Source organism: Pyrus communis, chromosome 16 (assembly GCF_041283825.1).
Source record: "Pyrus communis isolate YQ-2024b chromosome 16, ASM4128382v1, whole genome shotgun sequence".
Classification (NCBI taxonomy): Eukaryota; Viridiplantae; Streptophyta; class Magnoliopsida; order Rosales; family Rosaceae; genus Pyrus; species Pyrus communis.
This window is the reverse complement of record NC_142580.1, coordinates 8,296,861-8,315,663: the sequence shown is the minus strand read 5'-3', so window position 1 is coordinate 8,315,663 and position 18,803 is coordinate 8,296,861. Positions and strand designations below refer to the sequence as shown.

Sequence of the window (18,803 nt, the reverse complement as noted above, 5' to 3'; positions counted from 1 at the left end):
CTTCAAAGTTTTTTTTTGGCCAGTTTGCTTATATTTCCATCAATATACACTTCATATAAAAAAATTGACAGTATTAGCAACTTAATGTACATGCACAACCCAAGCTAGTGCAGGTAACGAAGATGCAAGTTAATGCATGCGGACTATAATAATCTCTCTCTCTCTAGATCTCTCAAACACAGGACAACGACATCGAGTGTAAGAGTGAACTCTCTAAAACCAACTATAAGTTCCTTGTGATTACAATATTACTATTGTGCGCTGTACGCACACCCGGAAGTTCACTCATGTACATTTTTAGTTGCATCTCTTACATTTATTTTGAAAAAATATGTCAGTATCAAAGTTAGATGGGTGAAAAATTTGCAACAAAAGGAAATAGATTTTTGAACTATATATAAAGGAAATAAATGATGAAATTAAGATCCTTAATTTTCTGTCTACATTGGATAATCATATATACGCAGTTGATTATAGAACAATATCTGATATTACAAGCTGTTCCAGTGTTCCTGAGCAACCTCATTTTTGTGATAGAAGCTTTAGTCTGAGTTTATCTACATAGAAGGCAGTTTGCAGCTGCTACATTAATGTCAAATTTTCAATTATTAATTAGAGAGACAGAAAAAAAAAATAGTTTACCTTTTTAACAAACGATATTATCTACCCTAAGTGGGAAGGGGTAGGCAGCAGCTAAATAAAAGTTTCAGTTGTCTAGGAAGAGCTCTCTAGAGTCTTTTGTATTCTCTTTATAAAGCCTTTGGCTTATCAATTTAATCACAAATAAATAAGAATTATAAGAAATCAAGAAGTAATACAAAATCTCTGCTGTAGCAATTCAAAATTCCAACATCGTTCATCTTTTCTGCACCAAAATATACTTTCTCGCACCAACAATATTTCATTTTTAATCCAACAGTTAATTTGGCCATATTTTTGGTCCCCAGCTGCCAAAATGAAATCAAAAGCTAACATCATACTGAATTAAAGTTGCCAACTTTTCTTTTCTCCTAAGAGAATTAAAGGAAAACAAATTTTTTGTCCACTTCGAGGAGAGAAATGATATGTACCACATAGAGTACCTGCAGGGAATATAATGTTAGAAATGTTGTAGCAGTATCTTGTTTAACTAACTTTTTTTTTTGCCTTGAATTGCATGAGTAAAGAGAGCGACATTGCAGAATTTTTTCCCAAAAGGTTTCGGTTCGAAAACTTAGTTTTATTTGGTAGATTGTTGCACATTCATGATGAAAGTATGCTCATCCATATATATTCATGGTTTGTGTCCAGCCACACAACCCTAGAGAGTATGAGGGAGCCGTGAATACTACGTACTCACCTGGCTGTAGTCTGTGTACAGCCCACATTACTCAAAATAGTTAGTTGGAATAATACAGAATGTCACTAACTTAATCACTTCCATTTTCATTTATCTTTACACTAGCTTAATGAATCACATGCATTATATTATTAACCATGGAATCACGTGATGTTTGCTGCCAACAATTCCAATTGAAGAAAGAATAACAGTGCCCTGGTTTTTGGTATTAAGAAACTCTAAGGGCATATAGGAACCTAATCCTTATGGTTTCCAACTCATGGCTAGTCCAAGCAAAACCAAGCACCTTTGAAAAAGTGGCCCTATATACAACTCTATGACAATGATATAAAATTTAAAATTGCTAAAGAAGCCATTATGCTAATTTTACTAGCTCTTTGAGGTGAAACAAGCCACAAATCAATGTGATAAGCTGGGCAAGATGCCAGGCTAAGAGCCATCACCATATACTAATGTTACTAACTCTTTAAGGTGAAACAATCCACAAATCTAAGCTTAGCAAGATGCCAGGCTAAAACACTAAAAAGTAAATTCTCTCTCTCTCTCTCTCTCTCTCTCACACACACACACACACACACGGGTTCTGTTTCTTTTGTGCAGCAACTAGGAAGGAGAACTATCTAAAGAGAAAAGATCCCTTTACCCCAATCCCTTTTACCATGTGCATCTATAAAGCTTCAAATCTACCTTTCCGCTCCACTATGCATTTATTTAGTTCCTTTGGTATTTACAGGAGTATTGTAACTCACTAAATCCACAAAAGAATTACTTGAATGAATTCTTTTTTGGATATGTTAACTCATAAATGAATGCATGAAAAGCAGATAATTCATATCAACTACACTTTGTACCCTTTTGAAGTGGTACATGCGCCTATTTTTACTTATATTGACACGGAACTGTTGACTCTAAAAATTACAAAACCTACGTGGCGCGCAGGCCGAGTAACTAATAAGCTAACTATGTCCTTCGGTTGAATGCGGGGCGTGCCAACTCGTCGGCCGAGCTCGGCCGAGGAGTAAAATTTGCTGATGTCGCTCTGAGCGCGTTGCTGACTTCTCTATCTTGCGATTGCGACTGAGGAAGGAACACTCTCGGTCTCTGGGTTCTATAGCCTGAAGACAAGGCTGCTAATTCTGCGGAGTTCACAAATCGTCAGAGCCCGATTCGGTCACTATGATTTTATTCGTGAGAGTAAAAGCACGTCGAATCGAGACCAAACTGTATGGGCACAGATACTCAAACGTGATGTAGGTCTTGATGGTAAACGTCGTTCGGCCGTCAGAATGCCGAACCCTGAAACCCACTTGCGAGTATCCAATCATAAAGCCACTCGGCGCCCTGTACGCCGAGCAATGTGATTCGTAACACCTGACTTTGCCGAGAGGGCTAGCAAGGTGACCTCTGCCAATAAAGGTTCGAAAACCCTTCTCGGCCGAGACTTAGATAGATAACCGGTCGACCTCGACGCAGTGCTGTTTATCCAAACTGAAGGTGCTTCTCGGTCGGCTGGTTCTGCGGCAGCAGTGCTGTTTATCCAAACTGAAGGTGCTCGCCGGTCGCTTCCACAGTGCTGTTTATCCAAACTGAAGGTGTGTCGGCAGAAAAAGAAAAGGAAAAATCTCAAGGTGTTTGAGAGGTTTTGCGCAGGGCAATTGTATGATGATTTTCAGGGGCTTGAATGTTGCATGATCTCGTGTATTTATAGTACCCCATTCCTTGAAACCTCATCTGATTTGGATTGGGAGTCCTTGTCCCATTTCGATTCTGGTTCGAACAAACCTACTCCCACTGGGATTCTGAATCTTCCTCCTTTTGAGGCTTTATTTCTTGCTGGTCGAGAATCCTGGTCGCACCAGGATTTCCTCAATCCTTCCTACTTATCTGGACCTCTTGAGATAGGATTCGGCTGACCCTGCCAGCTGGCCCGGGTTTTATTATTCGGCCCATAGCATCTGTTATTACCTTGGGCCGAGCACATCTGACTGCTCGGCCTAACCAAAATATTTTGGGCCCAAACATTGCCCCCTCGCTCCTGAGGTCGTCGACTGTCACCTCTTGGTCGGGCCTCGACCTTGAAGAAGCGAAAACATTTATTGTTTTTTTGAACTTTACTCCCTTAATGATCATTATTCCTGCATATTTATGAGACATGATCGCACTTTCCTCGTTGCCCCCAACGTGTGGCCACGTGTTGATTCTCCGCCGTTCTCAAAAGCTTCACTCATGGGCCTCGAAACCGTGCACTAATTGAACCGTCTCATCCTTATTAAATGCATTGAACCTGTCGCCACACGCCATCGTGCATCCTGGATTTTCGACTCCTCAATCCCATTTTCGCAGGTTCCCAAAATATCCGAAATGATTGCAGACTTTCCCGGTTACATTTCCCCCCAATCTGAACCAGCGCTTTTGAATTCCAGACGTTTGATATTCATTCTGAAAAGCCTATAAATACCCACATTTCTGCCATTCGCCTCTTACGCCTTCAGAAACTCCAGAATCTCTAATTTCTCATCTTTGTTTGCTCAAATCAAACCTTCCAGCCCTTCTGCAATTTTTTCCAGTTCTTCCTTCTGCAAATGGCCTCCTTTATTTCGAAGCTTTCCGATGAGATCAATAAGTGCAAGTCATTCATCGATCGAAGCACCGTCAAGACGCTGCGATTTCAAGAGGATATGACCACCACCCACCAGATTCTGGGTCCCCTCTTCAAAGACGCAGTGCCGTCGTCTGTCACTAACTTGCTCAAGGAGCAATGTCTAACCCCCCTGCTTCAAGGGTTTGACTGGTCGAAATGGTGCTTGGCTCGTCCTCAAGGAGCTTGGCCCTTGACCACCACGGCCTGGGCCGCCTGGGTCGACCGAATGAGCTCCTTCTTCTCCAAGGAGTGGAAGGCTCTCGGCATCTACGATGCCATTATTCTGTCAACCATGGAGATTGCCATGGATAAGGAGCTGCTCATGGCGGCCCTGAGTTTATGGTGTTCGGCCACCAACACCATGGTCCTGCCTTTCGGCCCTCTCGGCCCCACCATCCTCGACGTCTCGGCCATCCTTGGGACTTCCTCGACCGGCCTTCCTATTGACGCCGCCCTTTCCGGATACCCTTCTCCTCTCGACCTGAAGGCACTATTCGACGAAAGGGCCGTCGAGACGCTAAGCCGGGGTGATCGGGAGCCCTCAAGGGAAGAAGTTCAGAAGCTCCACAAGAACTTCTTCAACTACAACACTCTCATTCTTCATTTCGCCGGTCGAGGCGAGGAAAACCTTAGGAAGGGAGAGCACGAGGCCTTCCTCTTCTACTGGTACAACAAATTCATTTGTTGTACTCGGTCGAACAAATGCCTGGTGGAGAACATGCCGGTGGCCCAGGCACTGGCTAATGGTCGCTTGCTGGCGCTCAGTCCAGCCATACTCGCCAATCTCTACCGTTGCCTGGCCGAGGCGACCATTGGCAAGATCGACCCGCATCAGAACGGACCCCTCTGGGTGTTCCAACTCTGGTTGCAGGTTTACTTCTCTACTCTTCGACCGGAGGTCCCTGCCTTCCAGCGAACGGCCGCCCTCGGTCTTCAACTGGCATCTCGACCGGCACCACCTCACCGAGCCGACGAGGTTTTCAAACACTTCCTCGGCCTAGATGTCCTCTCGGATGACGAGTTCCTGGTGTGCCGGCTCCAGGAGTACCCTTCCTCGCTCAAGCTTCCTACGGCCGCGTGGGCCGCGTCCGAGGATGCGGACATTCGTCAGCGTTGGGGGTCGTTTGTTTTGGCTCGCGACCTTCCACTGGGTTGCGATGCCCGCCGAGCTGGCTGGGAGGTCTACCACCCCCATTTTATCGCCCGGCAGCTCGGCTATATTCAAGGCAGCCCCGTCCCCCTGCTCGCTTCTCGGTCACTCCTAAGTCGGGGGCGTCTTACCGGTTCCTCTGAGAGGGAGTGCAAGACGTCCGACCAGGAGTTCCAAGAGAAGTGCAGGAAATTCCGGATTCGGCCGGCGGTCCCTGAATCTCTGGGAACTGATACCTTCGGGGACTGGTGGGAGGAGTATACCGGCAACTTCTTCGGCGCCCCGGCCGAAGATCTGGCGAAGAAGATCTTCGGCGACCGCCCTAGGTCAACATCCTCGACACAGCCTAAGGAGTCGACCCAAGGTAGTCTTTCCGTTTTTCTTTCCTCCTTTGTTTTACCACTTGATCCTCGTTGCTAATTACTTCGCTTTTCAGGGGTTCGCGTGCCGAGGACGGTGGAAGTGGTCGCCGCGGTGGCAAAGGCGAAGAAGGCGCCTATGAAGAGGACCCTTGTCACCGAGCGGTCGATCCCTGCCAAACGCCCCCACCAAGGGGCCGAGCCGGCGGAAGAGGCCCCTCGTCCTTCTAAACGCGTCAAGAAATTGGCGAAGAAGGGTGACCGGGAAATTCATGTCGTCCCCAGTAACACTACTGGGACGCCCGCTCCTGTCGGCTCTCCATCTGTGCCGGCTGCCCAGGCACCTCCAACCTCGAATCCTCCAGCCGTCTCCCAGGCCGATCCAATCGTCGCACCCGCATCCGCTCCAACTTCAGAGCCGGTCGTGGCGCCCGAAATGGGGAAATCGGCTGCTCCTGCCGAAACACCCCCGACTCCAACGGTCGTTTTGGAGGTATAATTCTGCTTCTACTCTTGTTCCTTCAGGTTTTTTGGTCGTAAAATAATCTCTTTTTGTCCAGGATGTCGAGAGCGAGAGCGAAGAGGTCCCCCTGGAACGCCGTCGCCGACCAGTCAGCTCTCCTCCCGTCTGTCCTCCTCCGGTTGTCGAGGCGGCCGCTCGACCGACTCCTCCTGTGGCGGATCGCGGCAAGAGACCCATGGCCGACCCTGAGGCCACGGCCGAGTCGCCGATTCATCCGCAGGATGCAGATCTCCCTATTCCTCCGCAGGAAGTCTCTTCGGCCTTTGTAAGTCTTTCTTCTTTTGTGTTGATTTTCTCTTTTGATACATGTTTTTAAGACCATTAAATGTCAGGTGCCCGAACATTCATTTCACCGGCAATTTTATGCGTCGAGGGGCGTTGTTTATATTTCCTGGCCGCCATCGTGGCCATCAAATGTAGATGACCTCCATCGGCCGCGTGAATTGCGTAGCGGTCTGAGGCACTGGGCTCGGCCATTAAGTTCCCTGGGTTCGAGCAATGACCCAGAGGGCATGGCCGAAGTCTCCTCTCGGCAGGTCTAAAACATTCTCCTTTTTCCTTTATGCACTACATCACGTCTTTACTGTTCTTCACAAAATTTTCCTCTTATGTGCAGCCGTCGTGGGAAATGGAGCTTGACGCTCTACTCCAGAGCACGACCGGTGAGGCCGGCTCCTCTGCTGCTTCGGCCGAATCGGTGGGAGCCACGCCCGCCGAAGTCTTCGTGAAGCTGCACGAAGTCTTGTCTCTGACTGCCTCTCAAGCTCTCCGGTGCAAAGGCCTTGACTCTGTTGGAGAGTGTCTAAATGACCTCGCCAGCGGTGGTCATCTGAGCCCGGAGGGTATCTCTTTCCTTACCGACCTCTTGGAGCGAACTCGGCAACACTTTCTTGTCTTCGAGCGAGCCTTGCAGGCCGAGGACGACTTGAAGGTGGCCAAGGTCGCGCATGAGGCCGACCGAGTGGAGATGGAGGCAATCAAGGCGAAGAAAGCCAAGCTGTCCGAGTTCGATCGTCAGATCTCTGACCTCCACCGTCAGATTTCTGACCTTCAACGGCAAAGGTCGGCCGCTGCTTCTGAGCTTGAGAAGGACTTTGAGGCCAACAAGACTCGGCTAACGGCCTTCGCTGCCGGTGCACGGCGTATCCAGCAACTGCAATGTAACAAGAAGACCCGGCAGGCTGAGATAATTTTGAGCGAAGCCAAGTGGCTGGAGCTAAAAGCTGCCCTCGAGACCTTCCTCCCATCGACCCCTTAGGACCCTATCATTGTATTAGTATTTGTTCTTCTTGTAATGACTTTTGATATTAATACAATGGTCGTTTTGCTATTAATACAATGTTTTTCACTCCTGCATTTCCCATGTAATTGGATAGTACTTCTTTAAAAACTTTCCATTAATCGGTAATTTATGAACTGAACCCGTCCGATCTCTTAGATGATATGCCCCCTTGCCGAGGACTTTGTCAACGATGAATGGCCCTTCCCAATTCGGCGACCACTTCCCAAATCTGGGGTCTTTAATCCCGATAGGCAACACAGTTTGCCAAACCAATTCACCTTCGCCGAACGTTTTTTGTCTTACACGCTGGTTATACGCTCGCTCGGTAATTTTCTTTTGCGCTACCAATAAGTTACCCGCGTCGATTCGACTTTCTTCTAAATCTTCTAATTCCTGCCGCATCGCTTGACAATACTCAATACTGAACAAATCGCTCTGCTCGATTACTCGTAACGAGCTTATACTTAACTCGACCGGTAACATAGCGTCGTGTCCATAAGTTAACGCGTAAGGGGTGGTTCCAGTAGCCGACCGAGGTGATGTTCGGTATGCCCATAATGCTTCATTCAACCTTAAATGCCACAAACCAGGTTTCTCTTTTACCATTTTTTCAAGGATGCCAATCAACACTTTATTGCTTGCCTCGGCCTGCCCGTTTGCCTGTGGGTAGTACGGCGTAGATTGTTCGAGTCGGATGTTCAAACTTGCCGCGTACTCCCTAAACCTATCAGCCGTGAATATAGTGCCATTATCAGTTATGATCGTTTCTGGCACGCCGAATCTGGTCACAATATTTTCTTCTACGAAATCGCATACTTCCTTGGCCGTTAATTCGGCGTATGATCTTGCCTCGACCCACTTAGTGAAATAGTCAGTTGCTACCATTATCCACGCGTGTTTTGCTGCCCCCGATGATGGCGTGATTTTGCCAATTACGTCCATTGCCCAACCTCTGAATGGCCATGGTTTAGTAACCGAGTGTAGTAATTCGGCCAGGGCTCTCTGCACATGTCCATGAATTTGGCATGGTACGCATCTTCGTGCATATTCGATACAATCTTTTAATATACTGGGCCAAAAATAACCGTGTCGTCGAAGCAGCCAGCGCATCTTTCGTCCAGACTGGTGTGCCCCACAAATACCTTCATGTACCTCGGCCATCGCTTGGTCGGCCTCATGTGGGCCGAGGCACAATAGTAGTAACCCGTCCTCGCCTTTGCGGTACAACTCATTTTGGTACGACACGTAGTTTGTGGCAAGGACCTTCATTCTCCTGTCGTGTTTCCCGTTGGGATTATCGAGGTATCGTAACATCGTCTTTCTCCAATCATCTGGTTCTACCTCGACAGCACAAACTTCCACGGGGTCACCTCGTTCTAGTAGGGATGGGAGTGACATTACTCTAGTACGTATTACGTGTGTGCGCTGGAAGTTTTGCCGATCGATCAAGGCCAGGTACGATTGCAGGCCTGTGGCTGCGATTCGGCGGAGCTTGCCCCCCATGAGTTGTGCTCCGGAGGCGATCTGGGCGAGTTCATCGGCATCGGTATTGTGGGTTCGCGAAATATGTTCAAACGTGATCCGTTCGAATGACTCGGCCAGGTAGGTGGCGACCATGTGATATGGCGCTAAAGTACAACTCATGCAACAAAAAATGCCGTTCAATTGGTTAATCACAAGTTCGGAATCACCGAGGACAAGAACACGAGAGGCCCGCAGATCGTGTAAAACGTGTAGGCCGATAATGAGGGCTTCATATTCGGCCTGATTATTCGTGCAGCTGAAATCCAACTTGAGAGAAAAATACCATCGGCAGTGGTCGGGCGACTGAATTGCAATGCCGACACCCGCCGAAGTCGAAGTGCTGGAGCCATCGAAATGCATAGTCCAATGGTTATCGCGTGTGGTGACGAAACCGATGTCGACGTCGCCCCCCTCAAAACCATAAGGGGATGGGTGTTGTGCCAGGAAATCGGCGAGGGCTTGCCCCTTGACGGCCTTTTGGGGTACATACTGAAGGCTAAACTCGGATAAGGCGAGTGTCCATTTCCCGATTCGGCCTTTGACAATAGGCCGAGTCAGCATGTAACGAATTACGTCGGTTTGGGCGATGACCTGCGTAACTGTGGGGAGCATGTAATGCCGAAGCTTGGATGCGGCGAAAAACAAAGCTAAGCAAAGTTTTTCGACGGGTGAATAATTGAGCTCTGGGGAATTCAAGTTTCGGCTAAGGTAAAAGATAGCTTGTTCGCGCCCGACATTATTATCTTGCGCGAGGAGACAACCAATGGATTCGGCGGCTGCCGAAATGTATAATTTAAAGGGTTTATTGCGACAAGGTGGAACGAGCACGGGTGGAGTAGAAAGGGCCACCTTGATTTGCGTAAACGCAGTTTGATGCTCTTCGCGCCATTCGAATTGGTCGGTTTCCTTCAGCTTAAGGAGCGTAGAGAATGCTTTCATTTTACCGGCCGAATTGGCGATGAAACGACGGAGGAAATTTATCTGCCCGAGTAACGACTAGAGCTGTTTCTTTGTCGTTGGAGGTGGGGCGCTGATGATGGCGCGGGCTTTATTCTCGTTGACCTCGATGCCGCGATGGTGCACCAAAAATCCTAGGAAATTACCGGCCGAAACACCGAAAGCACACTTGGCCGGGTTCATCTTGAGGTTGTTCTTGCGCATGTGAAGGAACGCTTGCCTCAGGTCGTCCAGGTGTTTTTGACGACGTTTGGACTTCACGACCACATCATCGATATAAACTTCGACGATTGTACCGATTAAGTCGTGGAAGATCATATTCATGGCTCGTTGATATGTGGCGCCGGCGTTCTTAAGGCCGAAAGGCATGACTACCCATTCGTAAGTACCAAGTGCCCCCGGGCAACGGAAAGCCGTCTTGTGGACGTCAGCGTCGGCGATGAAAATCTGGTTGTAACCCGCATGACCGTCCATGAAAGATAATAGTTCATGATTAGCTGCGGCATCAATTAATAAATCTGAGATCGGCATTGTATATTCGTCCTTGGGAGTAGCCAGATTTATATTACGGAAATCGATGCAAATGCGAAGGGCACCGTTTTTCTTTAACACGGGGACGATATTGGCCAACCATTCGACATACCGAGCGGTCCGAATAAACCCGGCTTTTAGAAGCCGAACTAATTCTTCCTTAATGCCGAGTTGTACTTCGTTCGAAAATCGGCGAGGAGGCTGTCGAAAAGGCTTACACCCTTCCTTGATGCGTAGCTCATGCTCCACAAGGTTTCGGTCGAGGCCTGGCATTTCATGATACCTCCACGCGAAGCAATCTTTAAATTCATGGAGTAGCTCACGGAGTTCGACCTTCATGGCTGGGGGAAGTAACGCACTAATAAACAATGTTCGAGGGTCATCGGCCGTGCCTACGTTAACTTCTTCTAACGGGTCCTTGACTTGAGGCCGATGGTCTTCGAGTTCGGCCGGCGCAGCCTGAACTTTATCGAAAGTTAGAACGGGGCCGTCATCTGCTTCGGCCAGAAATTCGACCAAATTGATGCCAGAATGTGGTTGCTTGGTAATGGCGTACCAATGGGCCAGCAGACGTTCCATTGTAGATGAAACCGCGGCCTGACGCCGTTCTTGCGTGGTGTGCTCAATCATCGGCATTGATGTCCAAGTTCGCCAAACCAAGTCTCGCCGAATCCTGTTGGACAGTCTCGGCGCCGACGTCAATCACTTTTTGTACCGAAATTCTCGTCGGCCGCCCATCCTCGTTGAGGCCCTGGAGGGTGATGTAGCCGACGTGATCGTCATAATAGCGAGCCTGAATCATGTTGGTCTCAAATGGTTGATTATCAGCCGGATAGACGGTGATCGATTTGCCGTCCCAAAAGATGAGAACTTGGTATAGTGATGAAGGAATGCAACTGGTTTGGTGGATCCAGTCTCGGCCAAGTAATGCGTTATAGTCGGTCTTGGACTCAATTATGAAGAATGCCGTCATGTGTTGACGACCGGCAATGCTAACTTCCAAAGGTAGCACTCCTTTGGTTTGAGACTTGTCACCAACGAAGCTGCTCATAGTGATCCCTGACGGAATGAGTTCATTATCAGAACGGCGTAAAGCCTTCATGACAGATATTGGCATAATGTTGACTGTGGCTCCACAGTCGACAAACACTTTGGAAATAGGGAATCCTTCGATGTGAGCCGTGACGTACAACGGCTTCAGGTGTTGGAGATTAACCGAAGGGGAGCGAGGAAATAGCTCGGCCAAAGCCGCCTTAAGGTTGTCCGTGCTTCGGGTTTCTCGGTCGTCGTCGTTTGCGACGAAATCTACTTGTGTTGCCTCCTCGGTGACCACGTCCCCATCCAAGAAATTCGACTGGGGGGCACTTGGTTGGAATTCGGCTGGTAGGACGTGGACCATACTGATCTCCATTTGTTTGAGGACCGAGGGACCCATTGGATCGTGGTCGTCGTCTTCTGCAGAACTAACCATAGCATCGGTCGCCGGAACATCCTCGATCAGACTTTTGAGTTCCTCGGTAAGAGCCGGTATCTGAGACGTGTTAACCACGTCGAGTGTGGTTTGGCTATTTTCCTTGACCATGTTGACTGCTGAAGACTTATGGTGGTCCTTCGTTATTCGGGCTCGTTCTTCATAGGCAATACGGGCGTTCCTCGTGTCTAGATATGCATCCAACCGTGATATCCGTTTTTCCTCGTCGACCGTGAGGCCGAAGAGGGATACAACCGAAAAAACTTCGAAATGATAGCGCAAATGCTGAAGGTCATCAAGCGAAAAAGGTAATTCAGAGGTGTCGATATCTGTATAGGGATCGACTTCAAAACCAAGTACCCGAGCCTCCCGTATATGTTGGAACCTTGCCTTAATCGCTGGGTCAGAGGTTTTCTGAATGATTTGCTCGGCGTCGGGGCAAGTGAGAGCTAGGCTGAGGGCTTCCTGACACGCTTTGGGTAGTCCGTACAAGTCATTGGCGGAGTATTTCTTATGAAACTCTCGCATGTATTCCAAGGATTCACCGAGGAATGGGGGGTGTAAGTTGCGCCGAATTTTAATAAACGGCTCGCGCGGTGGTAACGGGGAAAGTTTTCTTTCGGCCTCTTGCGTGAAGTGTTCGAGCCGAGCTCTAGTTTCCCCAGGCCGGAGAAGGATCTTAATACGTTTCTCAGCCTCCTCAATGGTGGTTTCGAAACCAACATCCGCCACTTTCTTCCCTTCGGCTAACTCGGTCATGATAGTCGGGGTTGGCCGTTCGCTAATATCTTCCACGGCCTTTTTTGGTTGCCACTGGTTGGCCGGGCTGGCCTGCGCTTCTCGTCGCCGAGCCATGCAATCTATCCGTTGGCGGCGACGTTTTTGAGATTTAGATAACGCCGTATATAAGCCAGTCGGAGAATTGTAACTGTACCAGCGTTGATCCGATGTCCTTGGTGGTTTGAAAGTTTTGCGATCGGCTGGTGAGGCCGAACTATTAGCATTGCGCGAGTAATAATCCTCATTGTAGAAAGGTGCGTCGAAATCCAGACGCCGCCTGACCGAGGTCTGGTCTTTCGGCCGTACTTGTGGGCCGAGTCGATCAAACACTTGATGTCGTGGACTTAACCCTGTCGACGATGTTGTAGGGGCCGCGGGTGGTGTTGAAGATGTCTTCCTCCCAGGCTCAACTGGTGTTTTACAATGGTCACATAACACCTTTGATCCATGAGCCTCGTCGGAACTTGACCTTGTCATAGGCTCATCGGCGGGTGGCCCCGATTGTTCCGCCGGTGGTGCATTCGAAAAGATATCGAGCTGTAGTCTTGTGCGACCATTCCGTTTATGGACATGTTGCACCGGTACGTATTCGGCCTTCCCTTTGTTTTTAGGAAGGTGAGCATCCACCATACCAATCGTCGTCGAAGGGAAATGATTAACATCGACCGCCATCTTTTCCGGAAATTTCAACTTTCCTTTTTCGATCCAGCTTTGAATTGTGTCCCGGAACACAACACAATTATTGGTTGCATGCTTATTAGAATTATGATACTTGCAGTATATCTTTCCTTTTAATTCATCGGCCTTAGGGATAGTATGTCCTGGCCGAAGCTTGATGATCTTTGCTGCCAATAACTGATCGAAAATTGCATCAGCTTTGGTGATATCAAAAGTGTATACTTTTGATGACTTGCCCGTTTCCTCGGCGGTCAAACGGGTTTTGGCGTCTTTGGTATTTACTTGCGCCAAAGCCTTGCAAACATAAGGTTTGTCTATTATTATCTCGGCCGCGTCCACACTAACATACTGAGGGTCTTCACTTTCGGCCGATGCATAGCTCACCGTGGGGTTCTTATACAACGTCCCCCGGGATGGTGACTTCGATATCTTTTCTTCTCGGAGCAGATAATCATATTGTTCGACATGTTGAGCAAGTTCGTACATATCCCGAATATTTGCCCCCAGAAACTTCTTTTTGTACTCCACGTCTAATCCGTTAAGGGCGATCCTGACGAACTCCACTTCGGGGAGTGGTACTCGGCACCAATTCCTGGCCGACTTAAACCTTGTTAAGTACTCCATTGGAGACTCGTCGGATGCTTGAGCCATCCTGGCCAAGGATGATACGGATATCTCCATCCCTGGCCGATAGAATTGTTCATGGAATTTTTCGACCAACTCTTCCCAACTCTGCACAGAATTGGGTGGAAGATTAATGTACCAGGCGAAAGCTGAACCTGTCAGTGAAAAATTAAACAAACGTAGTTTGTAGAAGTCGCTATTGACGTCTCCACACTGCGCTGTGAACCGAGCCACATGTTCTAATGAGGATAAAGACGACTCCCCGGCAAAGAGGCTGAAATCAGGGATCTTAAATCCTCGTGGGTATTCAAACCTTTCTACATAAGCCGGGTATGGATGAATGAATTTTGGAAACTTCGGCCCTTTCTTCAGGGCCGAATCAATCATTCTCTGGACTTCGGTCATGTTTACGGAAGCGGCTTCTTCTCCCTGGCTTGGTCCCTCGGATCTATTTCCTGGTCCACCTCTTCTTTCTAAGGTGATTGGTTGCGGTCGGGCGGGCCCTCTCTCGGCTGGTATTGGCACATTCGTCGAAAGCTGCCGAGGTGGGCCGACCTGGCCATCTTCGAAAGCTTTACTAACCAATAGTTCGAGCATTCTGGTCTGTGTATCTCTGTTACTACGTATTGCTTCTAGCAAATCATTCATCTTCTGACCGATTGACTGCTCGACCTGACGATATTGTTCCTCCAGTCGTCGCCGAAGGAATGTCCTAGTTGGTGGATCGGAACCTTCTCCACCATCGTCGTCACAATCTTCCACAATCCCTTCCATGAACATTCCAGCCGTTTGATTCGGGACTGCTGGGTTGTGAGGTTGCCCGCCGAGACAGATTTCATTCTCTCGGCGTATTACACTTGTGGCCTCGGGCGGCGCAACTGTGATCGGATTTTTTGTAGAGTGCAAATCCTGCCCAAGGCCTTGCACTGGCAAGTCAGTCGTTGACTTTCCATGGTTGTTTTCTGCTTCGTGGACCGTGTCTCAATGGTCATGAACTCCGAAGGTTTAGCACAAAGGTCCCACTGGGCATGCCAAAATGTTGACTCTAAAAATTACAAAACCTACGTGGCGCGCAGGTCGAGTAACTAATAAGCTAACTATGTCATTCGGTTGAATGCGGGGCGTGCCAACTCATCGGCCGAGCTCGGCCGAGGAGTAAAATTTGCTGATGTCGCTCTGAGCGCGTTGCTGACTTCTCTATCTTGCGATTACGACCGAGGAAGGAACACTCTCGGTCTCTGGGTTCTATAGCCTGAAGACAAGGCTGCTAATTCTGCGGAGTTCACAAATCGTCAGAGCCCGATTCGGTCACTATGATTTTATTCGTGAGAGTAAAAGCACGTCGAATCGAGACCAAACTGTATGGGCACAGATACTCAAACGTGATGTAGGTCTTGATGGTAAACGTCGTTCGGCCGTCAGAATGCCGAACCCTGAAACCCACTTGCGAGTATCCAATCATAAAGCCACTCGGCGCCCTGTACGCCGAGCAATGTGATTCGTAACACCTGACTTTGCCGAGAGGGCTAGCAAGGTGACCTCTGCCAATAAAGGTTCGAAAACCCTTCTCGGCCGAGACTTAGATAGATAACCGGTCGACCTCGACGCAGTGCTGTTTATCCAAACTGAAGGTGCTTCTCGGTCGGCTGGTTCTGCGGCAGCAGTGCTGTTTATCCAAACTGAAGGTGCTCGCCGGTCGCTTCCATAGTGCTGTTTATCCAAACTGAAGGTGTGTCGGCAGAAAAAGAAAAGGAAAAATCTCAAGGTGTTTGAGAGGTTTTGCGCAGGGCAATTGTATGATGATTTTCAGGGGCTTGAATGTTGCATGATCTCGTGTATTTATAGTACCCCATTCCTTGAAACCTCCTCTGATTTGGATTGGGAGTCCTTGTCCCATTTCGATTCTGGTTCGAACAAACCTACTCCCACTGGGATTCTGAATCTTCCTCCTTTTGAGGCTTTATTTCTTGCTGGTCGAGAATCCTGGTCGCACCAGGATTTCCTCAATCCTTCCTACTTATCTGGACCTCTTGAGATAGGATTCGGCTGACCCTGCCAGCTGGCCCGGGTTTTATTATTCGGCCCATAGCATCTGTTATTACCTTGGGCCGAGCACATCTGACTGCTCGGCCTAACCAAAATATTTTGGGCCCAAACAGGAACAGAGATATATATAAATCACAATTTTGCGATGTTAAGTTATATATTAAGTTATATATATTAGTATGGATGGTTATAATCAAGACCAAACAAGGTCAAGATGCATAGAAAAGTTTTAAAACAGATTTTTTTTACGAGAACAGGATTCCATTAGAGTACCTTTTTAAGAAAATTTATAAAAATATGAAGTGGTGAGGAAACATTATCACCTAGAACTCTGGCCAATACATGGCCCAACCTGGATCCCCAACCTTTTGGCAATCCAAACCAAAATCTAACCCACAGCCTGTAGGGAAACTAGCAAAGACACAAGAACATGGGATTATATTATAAGGTGCACTTCAACAGTTGAAAATTGTGTATATGATATTTCACCTACATTCTGATAATCTTTGTTTTTTAACTTTCTTTTTTCATACAAAGCAATATGGGGATAGGGGAGTTCAAGCACATAAAACTGACTGCATAGTAAATATTTTTAACCGCTTGAGTTACAAATATATTTTTTATTTATCCAACTGAAACTTTTTATTTGATATGAATGACCATTTGGCCTGATAGCATACAATCTTTATTTTGTTCGAAAAAGTCATGAGACATAAAAATATTTTCTCATCACCTTGTTGATACTTTTGCATAAAGAAGACAAAATGACCTTTTTTGTATGGTGGAGATGTCCCTTTTATTTTTGTTTTTGGTCAAATTGTCACCACTTGCATGAAATCTATAGCTAGCTATGCTTAAATCCATGGTTCACAATGATGCTCAAATTTTGGTCAAAGAATTTAATTCTATTGAGGTTCTAACTCAACAGGCAAATCAGTCTCCACTCTACAAATTAACCTCTGCGATTGAGGTCAGATCAAAACTCAGAACCACGAGTTTGGGCAGTGGATATTCAATTATGCCATTAATTTAGTTCATTCAGTCTCACAATTCTGTTGGACTTGCCAAAGATTCTTTAGTTTGCATAGTTTTTTAATTTAATTAATGGATCGCTCAGTACAAAGAGGGCTTCAAACTTCAAAGTTCCAAAGTTTGAACATTTGAAGAGAATATCCATCCAGTCCACGGTCGTCTACTGGTCGTCGTCTATGTTAATATTCCTTTGAATGAATGAAAAACTGTTGGCTTTTTGAAATCTTGGGTTTTAGGGTTTAGCACTTAAAAAACAGCATGATAACGTTGTATACTTGCGCCACGTGGCAGAATCCTAAGCATAAACCCTAGAGGTTTTTTTTTTTTTTTTTTTGTTGATAAAAATGCGATATGATTTCTTTAAATGCCAGGAAGGCTACTCAATACAAGGAATGGGGAGATCCTCCTCAATTAAATCACAAATCAATGAGGGGGTTTCATCAAGCCATGTTCAATCACCTCCGTGGAGGGCAAAACGAGCAAGCATATGGGCAACAGAGTTAGCTTGACGACAAACATGGAACGCAGTAGCTTCAGTGACCAAGTGCAATAAGGATTTAGCATCTTCAATGATAGGTCCGGTAGTAGACATATTCAAAGAACTCCTTTATAGCAGAAATGATTTGAAGTGAATCACTTTCCAATGAAATGTTTTGTAAACCCCTTTCGATCGCCATCAAAAGACCTTCTCTAATTGCGAGTGCTTCAATATAAATAGGAGAGAAGATGTCCCCAAATCTCCTACTTGCAGTAGCCACACAAGTTCCATTTGAATCCTTGAAAATCAATCCCACACCACCCATATTTGTCTCCTTGCACTAGGCACCATCCACGTTGAGTTTAAGCCTTCCAGGTGGAGGACAAGACCATTTATGAATGGGAGCATGATGTTTGGGTTAGGGATAGCAATTCTAACCATTAAACTCGATAACTGCCTGAATAGATTGGATTTGGGTATGAAAATTCGGGTCTATTTTGGGTAAGGGGAAAAACTGTGAACATTATTCGGTTATGGTTTTGAATATGGTTATAGGGGTTTCCAATTCCTATCCATCCTCGAATCCAAACTGAATAATATATAATATTAAAGTATTAAATGAAACACACACACAGGGGTTTCCAATTCCTATCCATCCTCGAATCCGAACCGAATAATATACAATATTAAAGTATTAAATGAAACACACACACAGGGGTTTCCAATTCCTATCCATCCTCGAATCCGAACCGAATAATATACAATATTAAAGTATTAAATGAAACACACACACACACACACACATCTGTATATTCATTATTCACCGAAGCCATTATCTTGAGAATACAAAAATTGCATTGTGTAAGTTGCATTTTGTCGGAAAGTTTAAAAGTTTTGATATGAATCAAAATATATGAAAATTCAATGGTTCTTATGGGAGATATCAAAGATCAGTCAACATTATCAATGTTTAGCTTTAATTTTTATGCTCCACAAAATCCATTCATTAAATCATTTTATACATCAAATATTTAATGACAAAATAAATATTTACTAAATTATCATGTCACATCCCGGCCCGGGGCGGATCACTTCCCGGGCCCGCTCCACCACCGTAGCACGATATTGTCCGCTTTGGGCTTACCATTCCCTCACGGTTTTGTTTTTGGGAACTCACGAGCAACTTCCCAGTGGGTCACCCATCATGGGATTGCTCTAGCCCCCTTCTCGCTTAACTTCGGAGTTCCTACGGAACACAAAGCCAGTGAGCTCCCAAAGGCCTCGTGCTAGGTAAGGATGGGAATATATATATAAGGATCACTCCCCTGGGCGATGTGGGATGTCACAATCCACCCCCCTTAGGGGCCCGACGTCCTCGTCAGCACACA

At 46.8% G+C, this 18,803-nt stretch overlaps 1 protein-coding gene across 1 annotated transcript; it reads right to left on the bottom strand.

Moving 5' to 3' along the window:
* Window positions 1–7,357: 7,357 nt before the first annotated feature.
* Window positions 7,358–17,529, bottom strand: LOC148689913 (uncharacterized). The gene is made up of 3 exons (XM_088687135.1): window positions 17,397–17,529; window positions 11,775–12,250; window positions 7,358–9,667 (listed from the first exon to the last, which is right to left on the bottom strand). Exons 1-3 carry the CDS (start codon window positions 17,527–17,529, stop codon window positions 7,358–7,360), a joined length of 2,919 nt encoding a protein of 972 aa, XP_088543261.1.
* Window positions 17,530–18,803: the final 1,274 nt, after the last annotated feature.

Coding starts and splice junctions, on each gene's coding strand:
- LOC148689913 (XM_088687135.1), bottom strand. CDS start 17,529: ATGTCTACTACCGGACCTATCATTGAAGATGCTAAATCCTTATTGCAC. Junction 12,251..17,396: donor TCGTTTTGCCCTCCACGGAG/GTGATTGAACAT, acceptor GACTACCCAAAG/CGTGTCAGGAAGCCCTCAGC. Junction 9,668..11,774: donor TTCCGGCGACCGATGCTATG/GTTAGTTCTGCA, acceptor ACGCAAATCAAG/GTGGCCCTTTCTACTCCACC.